The sequence below is a fragment of the Vipera berus genome (genome assembly GCF_964194415.1).
Source record: "Vipera berus genome assembly, chromosome: 16".
NCBI classification, from domain to species: domain Eukaryota; kingdom Metazoa; phylum Chordata; class Lepidosauria; order Squamata; family Viperidae; genus Vipera; species Vipera berus.
This window is the reverse complement of record NC_138219.1, coordinates 4,585,038-4,602,842: the sequence shown is the minus strand read 5'-3', so window position 1 is coordinate 4,602,842 and position 17,805 is coordinate 4,585,038. Positions and strand designations below refer to the sequence as shown.

The window sequence follows — 17,805 nt, the reverse complement described above, 5'->3', positions numbered from 1 at the left end:
TAGTTTGATTTGCAAAATTCAGAAGTCCTCAACGTGAAGCCGGCCAGATTTTTTTTTTTAAACAAAAAAAATCCAGATTGACAACTAGCTTAGCAGCCTCTGCACGTGTCCAAATACAGGATTGACGCTAAGAACAAACAGGATGTGCACGCAACCGAAGCAGTTTCGGTAAGAAATACAATTTTGTCACTCAGCAGCGAACTGAATGGATTGGGGCGGTGAAACTAGAGAGAAAATTCAACAAAGTCCTTTTTAAGAGTCTCAAAATCTTATCGACGCCCCCATATCTTAGTACAGGTAGTCCTTGACTTACGACCACAATTTTCCCTATTAAGCAAAGCAGTTGTTAACGGAGTTGTGTATGATTTTACCACCATTAGTGCTACGGTGGTTAACCAAATCGCTGCAGTTAAGTGAATTGCAGCGTCATTAAGCCAATCCAGGTTTCCCCATTGACTTTGGAAGGGTTGTGTTGAAAGAAAAATCTTCATCACAGTCCAAGCCGGGAATAAACAAAATGGAGACGGCTTTAGAAAGACAGTTCTTGTTTCTTGAAGAGCAGAACCACAAACATGTGGCTCTTGGGCAGCCAACCACACGGAGTTGGGAGTGGTGGGTTTTGAAACCTCCTTGGGCTTTTGTCTTTGGAGTTGTTCCTGTGGCATGAACTTTGACCTGAGCTTTTGAGCGTGTCCTTTTGGTTTTCTGATGGTGGTGGGTTAATCCTATTATATATCCTAAAGGTCATATCCTGTTTCTCTGGGGCTGTGGCTGACGGTTACGTCCTGTGTTGGATTTTTGGGTGAGGGGGTCGCTGGTTCTAATCCTGTCGTTCTGCTGTTGTTAGCTATCAAATCTTGCTTCAAGGGATTTGGAAAGATCCTGTCTTGAATGGGTTGCTGCATTTGATTGTGAACGGGGCCTCAGTCTTTCGGAATGGGGTTATCAAATCTGCATTTCTACATAGCTGGCCTGCTGAGTTTCTGACTGGGGGTAAGGGAGAAGTTTTTGCCTTTTAAGCTTTTCTCCATTATTCCTTTGGGGAAATGTAATATTCTGCCTTTTTAATATCCCCCAAAATATTTCTTTCTTGGGTGTGTGTGTGTGTGTGTGCGTGCGTGCTGCTGTGTTCCTACAGTCGCTGATGGTGATCACGCGACCGGGACGTTGTAAGTGTATTGGTTGCAAATCACTTCTTTCACTGACATTGCAACTTTGAAGTCACGAAAGGCATGATTGTAAATCGAGGAATGCCTGTAATTTTTATCCTCAATCTTTTGCTGTTCCTCGGAGTCAACCATGCGAAACCAGAGTGGGCAGGGAAGTTCCAAATAGTCCTCAATTTATAAGAGGTTTTTTTTTTTTAGTGATTCTTCAAAGTGAGACTGGAAAATATGACTTTTGCCCATTTTTCACACAACTGTGGCAGCGTCACGCTTACAACTGTGGCAGCGTCACCCTTACAACCGTGGCAGCAAAGTCAAGCCGGATTTCCTGAACCAGTTAAACAACTGGAGCGATCCGCTTAACAACTGTGGCACGACAGGGCTGCGGAAAGGTCCTGAAGCGAAGCCAGATTCACTTGAACCAGGGGTCTTCAAACTTGGCCCTTTTATGACTTGTGGACTTCAACTCCCAGAATTCCTCAGCCAGACACGCTGGCTGAGGAATTCTGGGAGTTGAAGTCCACAAGTCATAAAAGGGCCAAGTTTGAAGACCCCTGAGTCCTTGAACAACCAGGTGACTCAACCGCAGCGGTTTCACTTAACGACTGTTGGCACGCCAGGTCGCAAGACGAGGCAGAATTCACTCAACCAACGCCTGGCTAAGAGACGGAGACGTTGGGCTCCCTTGAGGTCGTTAAGTCGGGGCGGGCTACCCCCGTGTAGAGGCGCGCGTTCCTGCGCGGCGGAGCGCTCTGCACGCGCCCAGAGGGACTCCTCCTCCGTCGTCGCGCTGCTCGCCGTCCTTTTCCGCGGCGGAGGAAGAGCCCGAGGCGGGCGGGGCTTGCGCGGCTCGGCTCCTCCCGGCTTCCTTCCTGCCCGCTCGGCCGCCGCTGCGGCTCCTCTCCGCCCCGGAGGCGGCGCCTTCCCCGCCTCGGCCGCAGCTGCTGGCCCCGGCTGCGCCGTCCCGGCCCTGGCTCGGCGGCTGGGCGAGGACCATGAGCGCCTTGCGGGACGTCTCGCTGCAGGACCCGCGGCTGCGCTACGAGCTGGTCCAGCGCATCGGCTCCGGCACCTACGGCGACGTTTACAAGGTGCGCAACGGCGCGCCCTGGGCGCACGGCCGGCTTGGAGAGGGACCCCCGGGCGGGCTTGGGGGCGCGGGGGAGGGGGCTATCCTGGCTGGGGGGCAGGAGGGAGGGGGGGGTCTTCTAAATGGGGGGTCCCCCTGACTCGAGGCTCCCTTTCTTTTTCTCCTGCTTGGGCAACTTCTCCAAAGGGCGATTTTGGAGACGCGCAACGGGGAGCGAGCAAGCCCGCAGGAGATTGCTGCGCTAACGTGGGGTGGGGTGGTGGGGTCTCTCCCGCGTGGGGTGTGGATCGAACTGGGGAAAGGGGTGCAGAGAAGCAGGAAATTGTGGCCGGGCTCCAGGGCTGCTCTCGCCGGGGCGTGTCCTGGTCGCTTGTGGTCAGCTTTTCCGCGGGGAGCTTTCCGAAGGGGCTGCCCGAGGCGGAGGGCGCCTGTTGGAGAAGGCGAGGCGAGGGTGGGGTGGGGTGGGCAGGCAGGCTGGCTGGCTGGTTCCCCGGCCAAGGTCGGCTCTGTGGGGCAGGCTGGCTTTGCTACAAGTTGTAGGCAGGGCGGGCGAGGATCCCTCCCTCGCTTGCTCGCTCGCTCGGCTTTCCTGGAGTGACCGAATGACCACAATGCGCTTTTTTGTCCGGGTTGCCAGAGAGTTTGGCACGCGCGGATCTTGCGGTGCTGAAGGCTACAAGAAGAAAGAAAGAAAAGAAAGAAAAGAAAGAAAGAAAGAAAGAAAGAAAGAAAGAAAGAAAGAAAGAAAGAAAGAAAGAAAGAAAGAAAGAAAGAGGAAAAAGGAGAAGGAAGGGTAGGAGGGAAAGAAGGAAGAGAAAGAAAGAAAGAAGAAAGAAAGAAAGAAAGAAAGAAAGAAAGAAAGAAAGAAAGAAAGAAAGAAAGAAAGAAGAAAGAGAAGGAAGGGTAGGAGGGAAGGGAGGAAGAGAAAGAAAGAAAAAGAAAGAAGTAAAGGTGGGAGGGAAGGAAAGAAGAGAGAGAGAGAGAAAGAGAGAGGAAGCTGTTCAAGAAAGAGCCTTGCAAATTAATTTTTTTTTGTCCCTGCAGGGGCTTTGGAAAGGCTAGGTGAGCAGATCCCGCGGGGAGGAAGGAATATGGGGGCTGTTTTAAGAAGAAAGAGCTTAAGAGAGGAGATTGGCTTTGGGGGGACCCTGGCAATGTGTTTTTGGACCAACCCATCAGTTTCTTGCCCCTGTTTTGGGATCCTCCTAAAGCTTTGGAGTCCTGGGAGGAAGCTACTAAACAGGGATTAATTACTTTGCTGAAAAATCAGAACCTGATTTCTATTTTTTTGACACTGCAGATCACAATTGCTCAACCTCAGCAACTTGAAGATGCTTGGACTTCAATTCCCAGAATTCCCCAGCCAGCTTTGCTTTGAATTCTGGGAAGTCCAGGCACCTTAAAAGTTGCTGAGATTGAGAAATATTGCTGTACGCTAACACAGGTCTCTTACTACAGTTGGGTTACTTGCTATTTCAAAGCTACTGGGGGGGGGGGAATCAACCATATCGACTCAAAGAAAATATGAAAGTCACTCTAGGTGTCCAGATTGATGGATAGCCTGTTACACCGGGCTGTAATAGTATAGTTGGTTGAATTTATTAAATTTCTTTATTAAATTTTCCCAACTCCCAGGAATTGTCAGTGGTTTATGAATTCTTGATGCCCGGAGGAGAGATCTTTTATAGTGGGATATTAATTTATGCTTGCAATGTATGGCAGTGAAAGCTGGACCATAAGAAAGGCTGAGCGCCAAAGAATTGAGGCCTTTGAACTACGGTGCTGGAGAAGACTCCTGCGAGTCCCTTGGACTGCAAGTCGGTCAAACCGGTCAGTCCTGGAGGAGATCCACCCCGACTGCTCTTTAGAAGGCCAGATCCTGAAGCTGAAACTCAAATACTTTGGCCACCTAATGAGAAGGAAGGACTCACTGGAGAAGAGCCTAATGCTGGGAAAGATTGAGGGCAAGAGAAGAAGGGGACGACAGAGAATGAGGTGGCTGGATGGAGTCCCTGAAGCAGTAGGCGTGAGCTTAAATGGACTCCAGAAGATGGTAGAGGACAGGAAGGCCTGGAGGAACATTGTCCATAGGGTCGCGATGGGTCGGACACGACTTCGCAAATAACAACAACAACAATTAATTTATGCCTTAGATTTTCATCTTGACACCCCTCCCACCAACACTGACAGGGCAAGCCGCTAGAATAGAAAATAAGAACTAACCCCTTTCCCTACTAGCCCTGATGATGTTACCTAGATTGGTAATGAAACGTCTGCAAGAAAGCAGCGAAGCTCAGAGATCGCCAAGGACAATGAAGACAGTGTCAAACCAGAAACCAGAAACATATCTGTTTTATACTGAACGGTGAAATAGCTTTCTTCCTTTCTTAGCACCTGGCTAAATTGTGTAGGACTTATTCTTTCGAACGGTTAGCAACTAGCGTTCATTTAGATAATCTAGGATAAGACCCCATTATCAGAGGCAGAATATTTTTCAGTACTGGGGAATCTGAAGATGGGTGCAAATGTTTGCTGGCTCATATTTGGTAAATGAATGCATGCTTATATGACCTCTTTGGCTACTGCCAAAAACATGTTCCTGGATCTGGAAGTCATGAAAGCTGAACTTAAATACCCTCTATATGTAAATATATGAATTTTTTTTTTAATCCCATTGATATCCCGCCCTTCTCCGAAGACTCAGGGCGGCTTACAATCTAAGCACAATGTGCTTAGCAATAGCCTTCATTCTATGTATATGCCTGCTTATTAGGGCTTTCGGCCCACCCCAAGCGGCATTATTACAAAGTCAGCTTATTGCCCCCAACAATCTGGGTCCTCATTTTACCTACCTCGGAAGGATGGAAGGCTGAGTCAACCTTGAGCCTGGTGGGATACGAACCTACACTAATTGCAGGCAGCTTACTGGTTAAGGTGGCACGCAATACAGGTAGTCCTCGACTTATGACCACACTGGAGCCCAAAATTTCTGTTGCTAAGCGAGACATTTGTTAAGTGAGTTTTGGCCCATTGTACGACCTTTTTTACTGCGGAATTCTGGGAGCTGAAGTCCAGCCATCTTAAAGTTTCAAGATTGAGAAATACCGATGTGACATTTTGATATAAATTCTTGTGCGATGAATCCAGGCATGCATATATGTGTGTGTGTCTGCACGGCCCATTTCACCATCCAAGGGATATAGTTATTTGGGCATACCACTTGTCCGATCTGGCTTATTCCCAGCTCGTTAGATCGCATCCAGAGTTAAAAAGAACCTCTTGATTAAAATGGATCCTACAGTATAAAACAGTATTTTCCAGCCTTGTAAGCACCTATGAGACATGTGGACTTCGACTCCCAGAATTCTCCACTTATTATAGCTGGCTGAGGACTTCTGGGAGTTGAAGTCCACACATCTTTCTCAACCTTTGTTGAGAAAACTGCTATAAAGCAATCCTGTCCAACTGGCATCTTGCAGTTATGTCCAAAATTTGTAACCAGCATGCTCTTTATGATGGTAGAAGAGCCTCGACTGGAAAAAGGAGGCAATTTGGCCCCGTGGAGCAAGTCAAAATGTGTCTTTGACCAACTCATTCAAGTTTCTAGTCCTCAGTACTTTTTTTTATGTTCTTGCCTCTGGGTGAATCTAAGTTAGTGTCAGCCTATTGGAGCCAGAGGGAAGGAGGAGAAAATATTATAAAATATTATAAAGCATGGGTGTTTTGGAACAGATTCTGTACCACTGAAGGCAGTTGGAAGAACAGCTGTTGTGAAGCTTCCATATGTTGTTTTCTTCTAATTAAGTGTGCACGTGGTTGTGTTCATCCTTAGAAGCCTGTGTGGTGCTCTTAGCTAGCATCATTACTGCCAGTAGTTATAATAATATTAGATAATCCGATTTTATGATGCTTCTGCATTTCTTTTTAGTTCAGCCCTGTTATTTTGCTGGTAAGATTGTGTTGTTGCTTTTTTCCAGGCTGTGTTTTATTGTACAGGTAGTCCTTGGCTTACAACAGTGCATTTAGTAACTGTTTGAAGTTACGACGACAGGACTGATGACCATTTTTCATACAATTGTTGCAGAATTGTGCACAAAATCAAAATTCAGGCGCTTGGCAGATGACTCGTATTTATGACGGTTGCAGTGTCCCGGGGCCATTTGCGACCCCGTTTGCGACCTTCTAACACATAAAGTCAAAGGGGGAGGCCAGAACCCCCTTAACCAATCTTGCTACTAACTGAACAAGTGTTTGGTGATTCACTTAAAAACTGCGGCAAGAAAGATGGGGCAAAACTCACTTAAGAAATGTCTTGCTTAGCAAAAGAAATGTTGGGCTGGGGTGTGGTCGTAAGCCGAGGACTCCCTGGGTTTTCTGTTGTGTTGATTCTGCACCTGCAGCCTTTGACGTGTGTTTGTGAAACATACGACAGTCCTCCTGCTAAGCAGGATTTGCACCCTTCCAGCTTAATGAAAATCTGCCCCAGTTAGGCTTCCGTCTTACAGTATAATCTGGTGCTGATTTAACTGGAATTAAGACCTATTGAGTTCAACGGGACCAGCTGCTAATCTACTCTTACTCTACTCTAACTCTATTCCAGTTCTATTCTAAAATCTGTCCTATTCTATTCTATTCTATTCTATTCTATTCTATTCTATTCTATTCTATTCTATTCTATTCTATTCTATTCTTATTCTAAAGATTGCTGCAATTCACTTAACTAACTCCTAGCTTAGCAACAGGAATTCTGGAGGAATACCTGTATTTGGGACTCTAACCAGGATAAAACGTTTTCCCCATGCCCCCAAGCCATCATGCCATTGACTTGGCTGTGTCATCAAAAGGTGCTTGAACCCAGTTGAGATGCTGTGAGAATCAGTGTTGTAGTGGGATGGGCTGAGGTCACAACTGAACCATGGTTAGCACAGCCTGCTCTTCTCTGTAGCTAACCCGGGAAGCCACTTCTGCATCCAGGATAGCAATTGCTGAGCCTGGAGGTGAAAGAGCCACGTTTTTTTTCCCTTTCACACCTCGTGGTCTCTGATTGTGGCTCCTTCTTGATACTAATAGGGAGGGGAGAGATCCGGCCTCTCTCTCTCTCTTCTTTATATCAAAAGAGAATATAAAACAGCCGTTCCACCCTTTGTCCTGGACATTTTCCCTCTCTTCCTCCCCCCCCCGCCCCCCTCTGGACAACAAATTGAATTAGGAGTGGCCTTGCCTCTGTTTGGATCCTGGCTAATGCCCGCTGTGCAAACATTGTTCCGAAACCAGCATGGCATTTCCTGAAATTCTTAATTCAGGAATAGCTTAGGGCTGGTCAGCTGGCAGCCAGGATGGCTATTTTCAGCTCAGAAATGGATCGGTTGAGTTGGGTCTGCAAGACAGGTCTTTTTCCCTGTGGCGGGAGGAATAACCCTGGATAAGAGGGAAGAGGCAGGTAGTTCTCGACTTTCCGCCGTTCATATAGTGACGGTTTGAAGTTGCCACAGCGCTGAAAAAGTGACATGACTGTTTTTTTGTTTTTTCCCCCACATTTGCAACCACTGCAGCATCCAACGTGATCCCCGGAGGTTTTTAAGAAGAGACGGGACAGTCACCTGTCTGGAATGGTACTATAGGATCTCCTGCTTGAGCAGGGGGCTGGACTAGAAGACCTCCAAGGTCTCTTCCAGCTGTGTCCCGATTCAGACATTCGGACAAATTTCTCCTTAGTTCCAGCTTGGTTCTCTCCTTGATTCGTTTCCACCCACCGCTTCTTGTCCTGCCTTCAGGGGCTTTGGAGAATAGGTGGAAACCCACCCACCCCTTCTGCGCGGAAACCCCTCAAATATTGGAACATTGCTATCATGTCACCCCTGGTCCTTTTCTTTGTTAGTCTAGACCAGGGGTAGGCAACCTTGGCTCTTTTATGACTCGTGGACTTCAACTCCCAGAATTCCTGAGCCAGCATGGCTCAACTTGGAAACTCTCCCTTTCCCCTCAGCGTGGCTGGCTCGAGAATTCTGGGAGTTGAAGTCCACGAGTCAAAAAAGAGCCAAGGTTGCCTACCCCTGGTCTAAACCTACTTAGCTCCCTCAACCGTTCATCGTGCAATTTAGCCTCCAGATTTTTTATCACCTGCAAGAGGACAGTCACTTAAATAGGAGCCAGCCAAAATAGCCAACGCTATCCTAGGCTGCATCAACAGAGGGATAGAATCAGGATCCTGTGAAGTGTTACTACCTCTTTATAAAGGCTTAGTAAGGCCACACTTGGAATGCTGCATCCAGTTTTGGCCACCCACGATGTAAAAAAGATGTTGAGACTCTAAGAAAGAGCGCGGAGAAGAGCAACAAAGATGATCAGGGGGCTGGAGGCTAAAACATATAAGGAACGGTTGCTGGAATTGGGAGAAGAGAAGGACGAGGGGGGACATGATAGCAGTGTTCCAGTATCTTAGGGGCTGCCCCAAAGAAGAGGGAGTCAAGCTCTTCTCCAAAGCACCCGAAGGCAGGACAAGAAGCAACGGATGGAAACTAATCAAAGAGAGAAGCAACCTAGAGCTAAGGAGAAACGTCCTGACAGTGAGAACAATTAACCAGTGGAACAACCTGCCTCCAGAAGTGGTGAATGCTCCAACACTGGAAGTTTTTAAGAAGAGACTGGACAGCCATTTGTCTGAAATGGTATAGGGTTTCCTGCCTTAGCAGGGGGTTGGACTAGATGACCTCCAAGGTCCCTTCCAACTTCTTCTTCTTCTTCTTCTTCTTCTTCTTCTTCTTCTTCTTCTTCTTCTTCTTCTTCTTCTTCTTCTTCTTCTTCTTCTTCTTATTATTATTATTATTATTATTATTATTATTATTATTATTATTTTATGACTCATGGATTTCAACTTTGAAGTTGAAGTTGAAGTCCATGAGTTATAAAAGAGCCGAGGTTGCCTACCCCTGGACTAGACAGCCATTCAGCTTCCTACTTGAGCAGGGGGTTGGACTGGAAGACCACCTTTTCAACTGTGTTATTGTGTTATTTTTGTGGGTCTTCTCTGTACTCTTTCTGGGGTCTCAGGATTTTTCTTGTGTTTTAGTTCAGAGGTCCCCAACCTTTGAGGCACCAGGGACCGGTTCCGTGGAGAAAGGTTTTCCCACGGATCGGAGGCGGCGTGGTTTCAGGTGCTGCCTGCATCCCACGGATGGGGCTTTGCTTGTTTGTGCAGATCAGTTGCTGGCATGCCACGGCCTGCTACTGGTCCACGAACCGGGGGGGGGGGTTGGGGACGCCTGTGTTAGTTGACTCAAATGGGGTTGGTTGGAGGTGAAACCTACCCAAGCAAAGTGCCGAAGAAGGCCTCTGGATGGCTTTTGCACGTCCCGCACCTGCCTTGTAAGTTTCTTTCCTGACCTGCCCTTAATTTCAGGAAACTCCAGCCATTATTCTGGAGCAACAAAGCAACGCCACCTAAGGCTTTTGATCTCTAGCGTCCAACGCACACACACAAACTGATTCCGCAAGAAGCCGTTGCAAAATTGCCTTTTGAACAGCTTTGCCCAAGGCTCTTCATCCCCCCGCCTCCGATGGCTCTGGGTTATTTTGCGAAAGGAAAGGCAGTTTATAACAGAAGACCAGAGCTGGAAGGGACCTTGGAGGTCATCTAGTCCAACCCTCTGCTTGAGCAGGAGACCCTGTACCATTTCAGACCAGTGGCTGTCCGGTCTCTTCTTAAAAACCTCCACGACTTCTGGAGGCAAGTTGTTCCACTGATTACAGGTTCTTGTGGCCAAGTGAGACGGTTGTTAAGGGAATTTTGCTCGATTTTATGACCTTTCTTGCCACGGTCGTTAAGTGAATCACTGCAGTTGTTCAGATGGTTACCCGGTTGTTAAGCGAATCTGGACTTTGCTTGCCGGAAGGTCGCAAAAGGAGATCGGATCACCCCGGGATGCTGCAACCGTCATAAATATGAGTCAATTTCCAAGCATCTGAATTTTGGTTCGCTGACCATAGAGATGCTCCAATGGTCATTTTGCGTGAAAAACGGTCACAGGTCACTTGTGTCAGTGTGGCTGTAACTTCAAGCGGTCAGTAAAAGAACTGTTGTAAGTCAAAGACAACCTGCAATTGTTGTCCCTGTCAGAACCTGAGCAGGAGGTTCAATCAGAATAGAGCTGGAAGGGACCTTGGAGGTCTTCTAGTCCAACCCGCTGCTCAAGCAGGAAACCGAATGCCAGGGCTCTTCAGACTTGGTCCTTTTATGGCTTGTGGACTTCACCTCCCAGAATTCCTCAGTCGGCCATTTTGATGAAACTGCTGGCTTGGATCCAGACCAGGGCTCTTCAGACTTGGCCCTTTTAATGGCTCGTGGACTTCAACTCCCAGAATTCCTCAGTCGGCCATTTTGATGAAACTGCCGGCTTGGATCCAGGGCTCTTCAGACTTGGCCCTTTTAATGGCTCGTGGACTTCAACTCCCAGAATTCCTCAGTCGGCCATTTTGATGAAACTGCCGGCTTGGATCCAGACCAGGGCTCTTCAGACTTGGCCCTTTTATGGCTCGTGGACTTCAACTCCCAGAATTCCTCAGCCAGGCATGCCTGGCTGAGGAATTCTGGGAGTTGAAGTCCACGAGTCATAAAAGGGCCCAGTTTGAAAACCTCTGCCCTATACCATTCCGGAGAAATGGCTGTCCGGTCTCGTCTTCAAAGCCTCCAGCGACGGAGCACCCACGCCTTCTGTAGGCAAAGCCATTCCACTGGCTTTGCCCTCCTTCCTCTTCGGTTGCATCACACAGATGCTTTGCGGCCTTGCGCCTCACACCCTTTGCGGTGGTTGAGCTGGCTCAGCAAGGAAGTTGCCTGATTGCTAAACAGAATGGGATCCATACGAAGAAGAGTGTGTTTGTGTGCCGTGGTGGCTGCCTGCACGTGAGCAAAGGAAGTCTCTGATGCTTCCCTATTTTAGTGCGGTCTTAAATTGACCGGGCCTGGAAATCTGGAGGGTCTGTAACCGTTCAAAGGTACAACGGCGCTGAAAAAAAGTGACTTTAAGACCATTTTTCATGTTTAAGACCGTTGCAGCTTCCCCATGCTTGGCGTTTGACTCGTATTATGACGGTCACAGTGTCCAAAGGTCGCAAAAGGGGGATCACATGACCTTAGCACACAGCAGCGGTCCTAAGTATGAGTCAGTGGCCGAGCCTCTGGATTTTGATCACACGATCCTGGGGATGCTACAAAGATCGTAAAGGTGAAAAACGGTCCTAACTCACTTTTTCCCCGTGCCATTGCAACTTGGGTTCTCTAAATAAACTCTTATCAGTCAAGGGATACCTGTATTTATTTATCCCTACTGTAGGAATCCATTTAGGAAGGAAGCGGTGCCTTATTTGTGCAAAACATAATCAAATGGACATTTGTAGAGGCCTGTCCCTTGTGATCCCCAGAAGAAGAAAAAATCCGGCTGGGGAAGGGAATTTCTTATGAGTTTTGTTCAGTGGAACAGTTTGGAGAAATGTCTATGGAGATTCTCCATCATCCAGGTCAGGGTTGTCCCAGAGATGCTTTTTCAGGAGGCAACTGGACTTATTTGTTCTTTCTTTGAAGACGTTTCGCTTCCCCTCCCAGAATCTTCTTCAGCTCTGACTGGATGGTGGGGAATGGAAGGATTTATACTCCTTGCAGACCGTTGGTCATTTGCCTTCTTTTTTGAGAGTCGTTGAGGCCACTTGGAGGTTTATCAGTGTCCTCAGGGTCACCTGAGTGGTGCAAACGGGTGTCTGGAGCTTTCTTGGCTGCAGGATGTTTCCTGCCCTGGGTCCCTCCCCTGTTGAAGACTGGCGCAGGCTGTTGGGGATGGGTCCATGTTGTCTGCATCTCAGGCTGAAGCGCAAATGGCTCCTGCAGCCTGCAATGTTTTCTGGAAATCTCTTTAAATATGTAATATTTTAATATATTTTAATATTTGTGTTCTCGTAAAATCACGGAGATCGTATGGGATTGTTGCAAGGAGCCATTCATTCATTCATAGCCCACTTTTATTACAAATAACCTAGGGAGGAGAACATACTCAACATACCTTTCTCCTATTTTCCCCACACCCTGTGGAGGTGAGTTGGGCTGAGAGAATATGGCTGGCCCAAAGTCACCCAGCTGGCTTTCCTGCCTAAAGCGGGAGGAAGGAAGGAAGGAAGGAAGGAAGGAAGGAAGGAAGGAAGGAAGGAAGGAAGGAAGGAAGGAAGGAAGGAAGGAAGGAAAAAAAGAGGGAAGGGAGAGAAAGGGGGAAGGAAGGAGGAGAGGAAGGAAGGAGAGAAAGGGAAGGAAGGAAGGAGATAAGGAAGGAAGGAAGGAAGGAAGGAGAGAGAGGGAAGGAAGGAAGGAAGGAAGGAGAGAAAGAGGGAAGGAAGGAGAGAAAGGGAAGGAAGGAAGGAGATAAGGAAGGAAGGAGAGAAAGAGGGAAGGAAGGAAGGAAGGAGAGAAAGGAAAGGAAGGAAGGAGATAAGGAAGAAGAGAAAGGGAAGGAAGAGAAAGAGGGAAGGAAGGGAGAAGGAAGGAGAGAAAGGGGGAAGGAAGGAAGAAAGGAGAAAAAGGAAAGGAAGGAAGGAGAGAAGGAAGGAAGGAGAGAAGGGGAAGGAAGGAAGGAAGGAGAGAAAGAAGGAAGGAAGGAGAGAGAGGGAAGGAAGGAAGGAGATAAGGAAGGAGAGAAAGGGGAAAGGAAGGAAAGAAGGAGAGAAAGAGGGAAGGAAGGGAGGAGAAAAAGGAGGAAGGAAGGAAGGAAGGAAGGAAGGAAGGAAGGAAGGAAGGAAGGATGACCGACGTGCCATGGGGTTCAGAGGCTGGCCTCATGCTTCAGAGGAAGCAAATTCTCCATGTTAACCAGGGTGGAACAGTGACAGCAGAGCCTATGGTAAGGTAAAGTAAAGTTGTCCACGCCGGTTTTACCCCACGAGTTGTGACCGACGTTAGGGAACATCTCCGTTTCTGAAGCCACAGAGCACATGGCAGGAGTGAGTGAGGAAACCCAACCCTTTCCCCCCCCCCAAGAATTCCACTAAATCTCTTCTCCCAAAGGAAAACAATGCGGAGACCCTTTCCTGGAGGACCCATTTCTTTCATTACCGTCTGCTTCTCTCCGCAGGGCCGAGATACAGAAACTGGAGAACTGGCAGCCATTAAAATTGTGAAAATCGACCCAGGTAAGGGGGCGATCCGGATTTCGTTGTTCCCCAAAGTCGGCGACTTCTTAGCACCACTCCGATTTTAGCCGTTGAAGATAGGCCAGACTCCCACGAGGATCTCAGGGTTTCTACTCTATGGTAGGCCTACTTTTCAGAATCAGAATCGGAATACAGCTGGAAGGGGCCCTGGAGGTCATCTAGTCCGACCCCCTGCTCAAGCAGGAAACCCTATGCCGTTTCAGACAAAGGGCTGTCCAGTCTCTTCTTAAAAACCTTCAATGATGGAGCGCCCACAGCCTGGCTGAGGAATTCTGGGAGTTGAAGTCCACAAGTCATAAAAGGGCCACATTTGAAGAGTTCAGCTCTAGAGGGAAGCCGTTCCACTGTTTCATTGTTCTCACTGTCAGGAAGTTTCTCCTTAGTTCCAGGTTGCTTCTCTCCTTGATTAGTTTCCATCCGTTGCTTCTTCTCCTGCCTTCAGGCGCTTCGGAGAAGAGGTTGACCTATTTTCCAAAGCCCCGGAAGGCAGGACAAGAAGCAACGGATGGAAACTAATCAAGGAGAGAAGCAACCTGGAACTAAAGAGAAATTATCTGACAGAGCAATCTTATCAGTGAGATGAGTTGTCTCCAGAAGTTGTGGGCGCTCCATCACCGGAGCTTCTTAAATAAGAGATATTGCAGGCATTTGTCTGAAGTAGTATATAAGGTCTAGACTAGATGACCTCCAAGGTCCCTCGCCACCCTACTTATTCTGCGTTCTAACTGGGGTATGTCTGGTCTACTGAAGAGAAGGACTTGGGGGGTGACACGATAGCAGTCTTCCAATATTTGAGGGGCTGTCACAAAAAAAAGAGGGGGTCAGTCATTGTTGAAAGAAGAGGTGCTGGGAGACTGACCTGTTTACTCCATTGGGTCTTCTTAGGAGATGACATCGGATCCATTCAGCAGGAAATCACCACCCTCAGGGATTGTCGGCATCACAACGTTGTGACGTATTTTGGAAGCTACCTCAGGTAGAAAACAACTCCTGCTGGTATAACACAACGGGAACTTGGAAACGGTAGACTTACTAGAGCATCCGTTCTCGGCTTGGTCAAAACGATCGGGTAGCAAGTAATTTCTACAGTAAAAGTTAGGAAAGCCATAACCCAACTCTTCATTTTCTAACCCCAAAAAAGCCTGTTTTCCCCTTCCCAAATCTTTGAGGCGGTGAAATGTAGCTCCTCTCCCTACATGCTCAGAGGCATGCAGAAACGTGGCTTATGGCTTCCCGCAAAGCCATAAGCCACGTTTCTGCATGCCTCCTGTAAATCTAGGGCACCGTTTCTCAGTCTCAGCAAGACTTCTGTTGAAAACTTCAGTTCCCAGAATTCCCCAGTCAGCAGGATTTAAGAGGGGTGACCTTCAACTCCCAGAATTCTCCAGCCAACATGCTTTAAGATGGGGGGGGACTTCAACTCCCAGAATCCCCTAGCCAGCATGCTTTAAGGGGGGGGACTTCAACTCCCAGAATTCCCCAGCCAGCATGCTTTAAGATGGGGGGGACTTCAACTCCCAGAATTCCCCAGCCAGCATGCTTTAAGAAGGGTGGACTTCAACTCCCAGAATTCCCCAGCCAGCATGCTTTAAGAGGGGTGGACTTCAACTCCCAGAATCCCCTAGCCAGCATGCTTTAAGAGGGGTGGACTTCAACTCCCAGAATTCCCCCGTTTGCATGCTTTAGGATGAGTGCACTCCAACCCCCAGAATTCCCCAGCCAGCATGCTTTACGATGAGTTGACTTCCAGAATACCCCTGCCAGCCTGGGAAATCTGGGAGTTGTAAGTCCGCACATCTTCAAGCTGCTGAGGTTGAGAAACACTGATTTGGGGATTGCATCTCCCTCCACCAACAAAGCTTTGACCAAATGGTGCTGCATATCCATCCTGTGCTCCGTTACATATTTCCTGTTATTTCTGGATTTTAGGAATGATCGGCTGTGGATCTGCATGGAATACTGTGCAGGGGGGTCCCTGCAGGAGATCTATCACAGTGAGTTTCTGCCTGTTGGAGGAGGGAAGGGGAGGGTGCGACGTAGTGTTGTTTGAGGATCCGTTCCTAAAGGGATTATAATTTTAAATAATGCAATAGAAACGGTGGAGAAGGCATTAGTGGCTTATGTTTTTGAGATCAGCCTAGATCCCAGCATCGTTTGCAGAAGGAAACCTGTTGCGTTAATGCCAAGGTGGCTGGCTTTTTCTGAAAATTGTAACACAGGCAGTCCTCGACTTACGACCACAACTGAGCAACCCCAAATTTCTGTTGCTAAGCGAGATATTTGTTAAGTGAATTTTGCCCCATTTTTTTTACCTTTCTTGCCCCAGTTGTTAAGGAAATCACTGCGGTTGTTTGTTAGCAACACGGTTGTTCAGGGAATCTGGTTCCCCCATTGACTTGGCTTGTCAGAAGGTTGCCGAAGGGGATCATGTGACCTCGGGACACGGCAACTGTCATAAATGTGAGTCAGTTGCCGAGTCTCTGAATTTTGATTTGAGAAACAGTCCTAAGTCGCTTTGTAACTTTGAGCGGTCACTAAATGAATTGTTGCGCTCAGCCGTCTCCCCACTGGTAGCTAGAAAAGCTGGAGGCTGTGGATGATGGGTAGCCCCACCTTTTCAGAGAACAGCTGGTTAAGGAAAGGAATAGAGTGACGTAAAGCCCAAACTGTTCCCTGATCATCAAACGCTTTTGCCCTAAATTACAGAACATCGGTGATGCTAAGCAAGATTCTAGTCCTCATGGCTCTGAATCGGTTGTATGAGGGACACGGAGGTGCTTTCAGTTGCTTTGACAGTTGATCCTTGTCTTGGTTCAAGAATGTTTTTTTCCCCTTGGAGTCAAACCTAGAAACTTTCTTTATCAAAAAATAGATATATTCAGATGCTATTCCAGGGCGGTTTTGCTGTAAAAACAGAAGACACCTCTCTGTCTCCAGTTTGAAATCTTAGTTTTTAATTAATTTTTTTTTTAGGAGAAGAATTCTAGCTTGTGGGTAGAGCAACTTTTGCATACAGGTGTTCCTAAGTTTATTCCTGGCTAAATCCCCAGCTTGCCTTGGGCGAGACCATTTGTCCTTAGCTAGCTGTTCTCTGGAAAGGCAGGCTCCCATCATCCACAGCCTCCAGGCAGGCTGGAACTCAACGTGTCTGAAGTTCAGTGTGGTAGGGAGGATCATGCCAATAACTAAGTTGCATGCAGAACTCTTTAATGGGAAGCCAAGAATTCATGGCTGGAAAACGGAGTGTGTTTATTTAGCACATGAAGAGAACATGACAGATGAAACTTCAAAAGAACTTCGAGGCATTGTTTACCTTAAAGGTTCTTTTATTCGAGTAGCATAACATTGGCACTTACATAATCGAAGCCAAAAACTGAATTTCCCTCCCCTGGGCACCTAGTATCAAAGCACAATTCCCTCTTCCTGTTAACAGTCATAAATCACATTCCCCAATTAGCTTGAAGCACGGGCTTCCTCTCCAGCTCTCCAGCTGGCCAATTCTTTATCAGCTCTGGGCTCAGTAACCTTGATTCCCAGGCTACGTTTAGTGTTGTTATGTCTAGTTGGACTCTCATTCACATTCTCCCCTCCCCATCCCAGCATCATCTAACTCTAAAAGCGAAAAGATGGCTACATTTCCATCTGTTGTCAATGCAAAAACATCCGATGTTAGCAGCGTTAACACATATACGCACAACCCATGTAATGTCAGCGGCTGCTAACACCAGATGTTCTTGCTTTGGCAACATGTGGAGAGGCAGCTTTGCTTCTTTAAAACTTGTGTGTTACTTTTAGAGTTAGAGTTAGTTGATGCTGGCGTGGTGGTGGGGGAATAGGAAGAACGTCTCTCAAGGCTGTTTTGAAATAAGAGAAGATAAGAATTTGGCCGGGTCGTTTGACAGGAGGCAAAGCTTACAATTCAAACTAATTGGAGAATGTGCTTTATGACGGTTAATTAGAGGGAGGAACTGTGCTTTGATACTGCGTGCTTAGAGGAGGGGAATCCAGATTTCGGCTTGACCATGTACTTTCGGCTTGACTATGTACATGCCGAAGCTATGCTATTTTGATTAAAGACTCCTGGCATCTGGCCCTCTCAATTCCTGGCAAATAGATGGGGAAGAAATGGAGGTAGTGACAGATTTTATTTTCCTGGGCTCCAAGATCACCACAGACGGGGACTGCAGCCAAGAAATTAAAAGACGTTTGCTCCTGGGGAGGAAAGCCATGGCAAATCTAGACAGCACACTAAAAAGCAGAGACATCACCCTGTCAACAAAAGTGCCTATACTGTAGTCAAGGCCATGGTCTTCCCAGTTGCAATGTATGGCTGTGAAAGTTGGACCATAAGAAAGGCCG

The 17,805-nt window shown here is 47.5% G+C and overlaps 1 protein-coding gene across 3 annotated transcripts in view; it reads left to right on the top strand.

Moving 5' to 3' along the window:
* The first annotated feature begins 1,707 nt into the window (after window positions 1-1,707).
* The window catches only part of MAP4K2 (mitogen-activated protein kinase kinase kinase kinase 2), a 47,336-nt gene continuing 31,238 nt past the window's right edge, over window positions 1,708-17,805 (top strand). For all 3 annotated transcript variants that reach the window (XM_081340215.1, XM_081340216.1, XM_081340214.1), the window contains exons 1-4: window positions 1,708-2,257; window positions 13,368-13,425; window positions 14,332-14,422; window positions 15,376-15,440. In XM_081340215.1, the coding sequence (XP_081196341.1) occupies window positions 2,162-2,257; window positions 13,368-13,425; window positions 14,332-14,422; window positions 15,376-15,440 (310 nt within the window). In that variant the 5' untranslated portion in view covers window positions 1,708-2,161. The remainder of the gene's footprint in view (window positions 2,258-13,367; window positions 13,426-14,331; window positions 14,423-15,375; window positions 15,441-17,805) is intronic.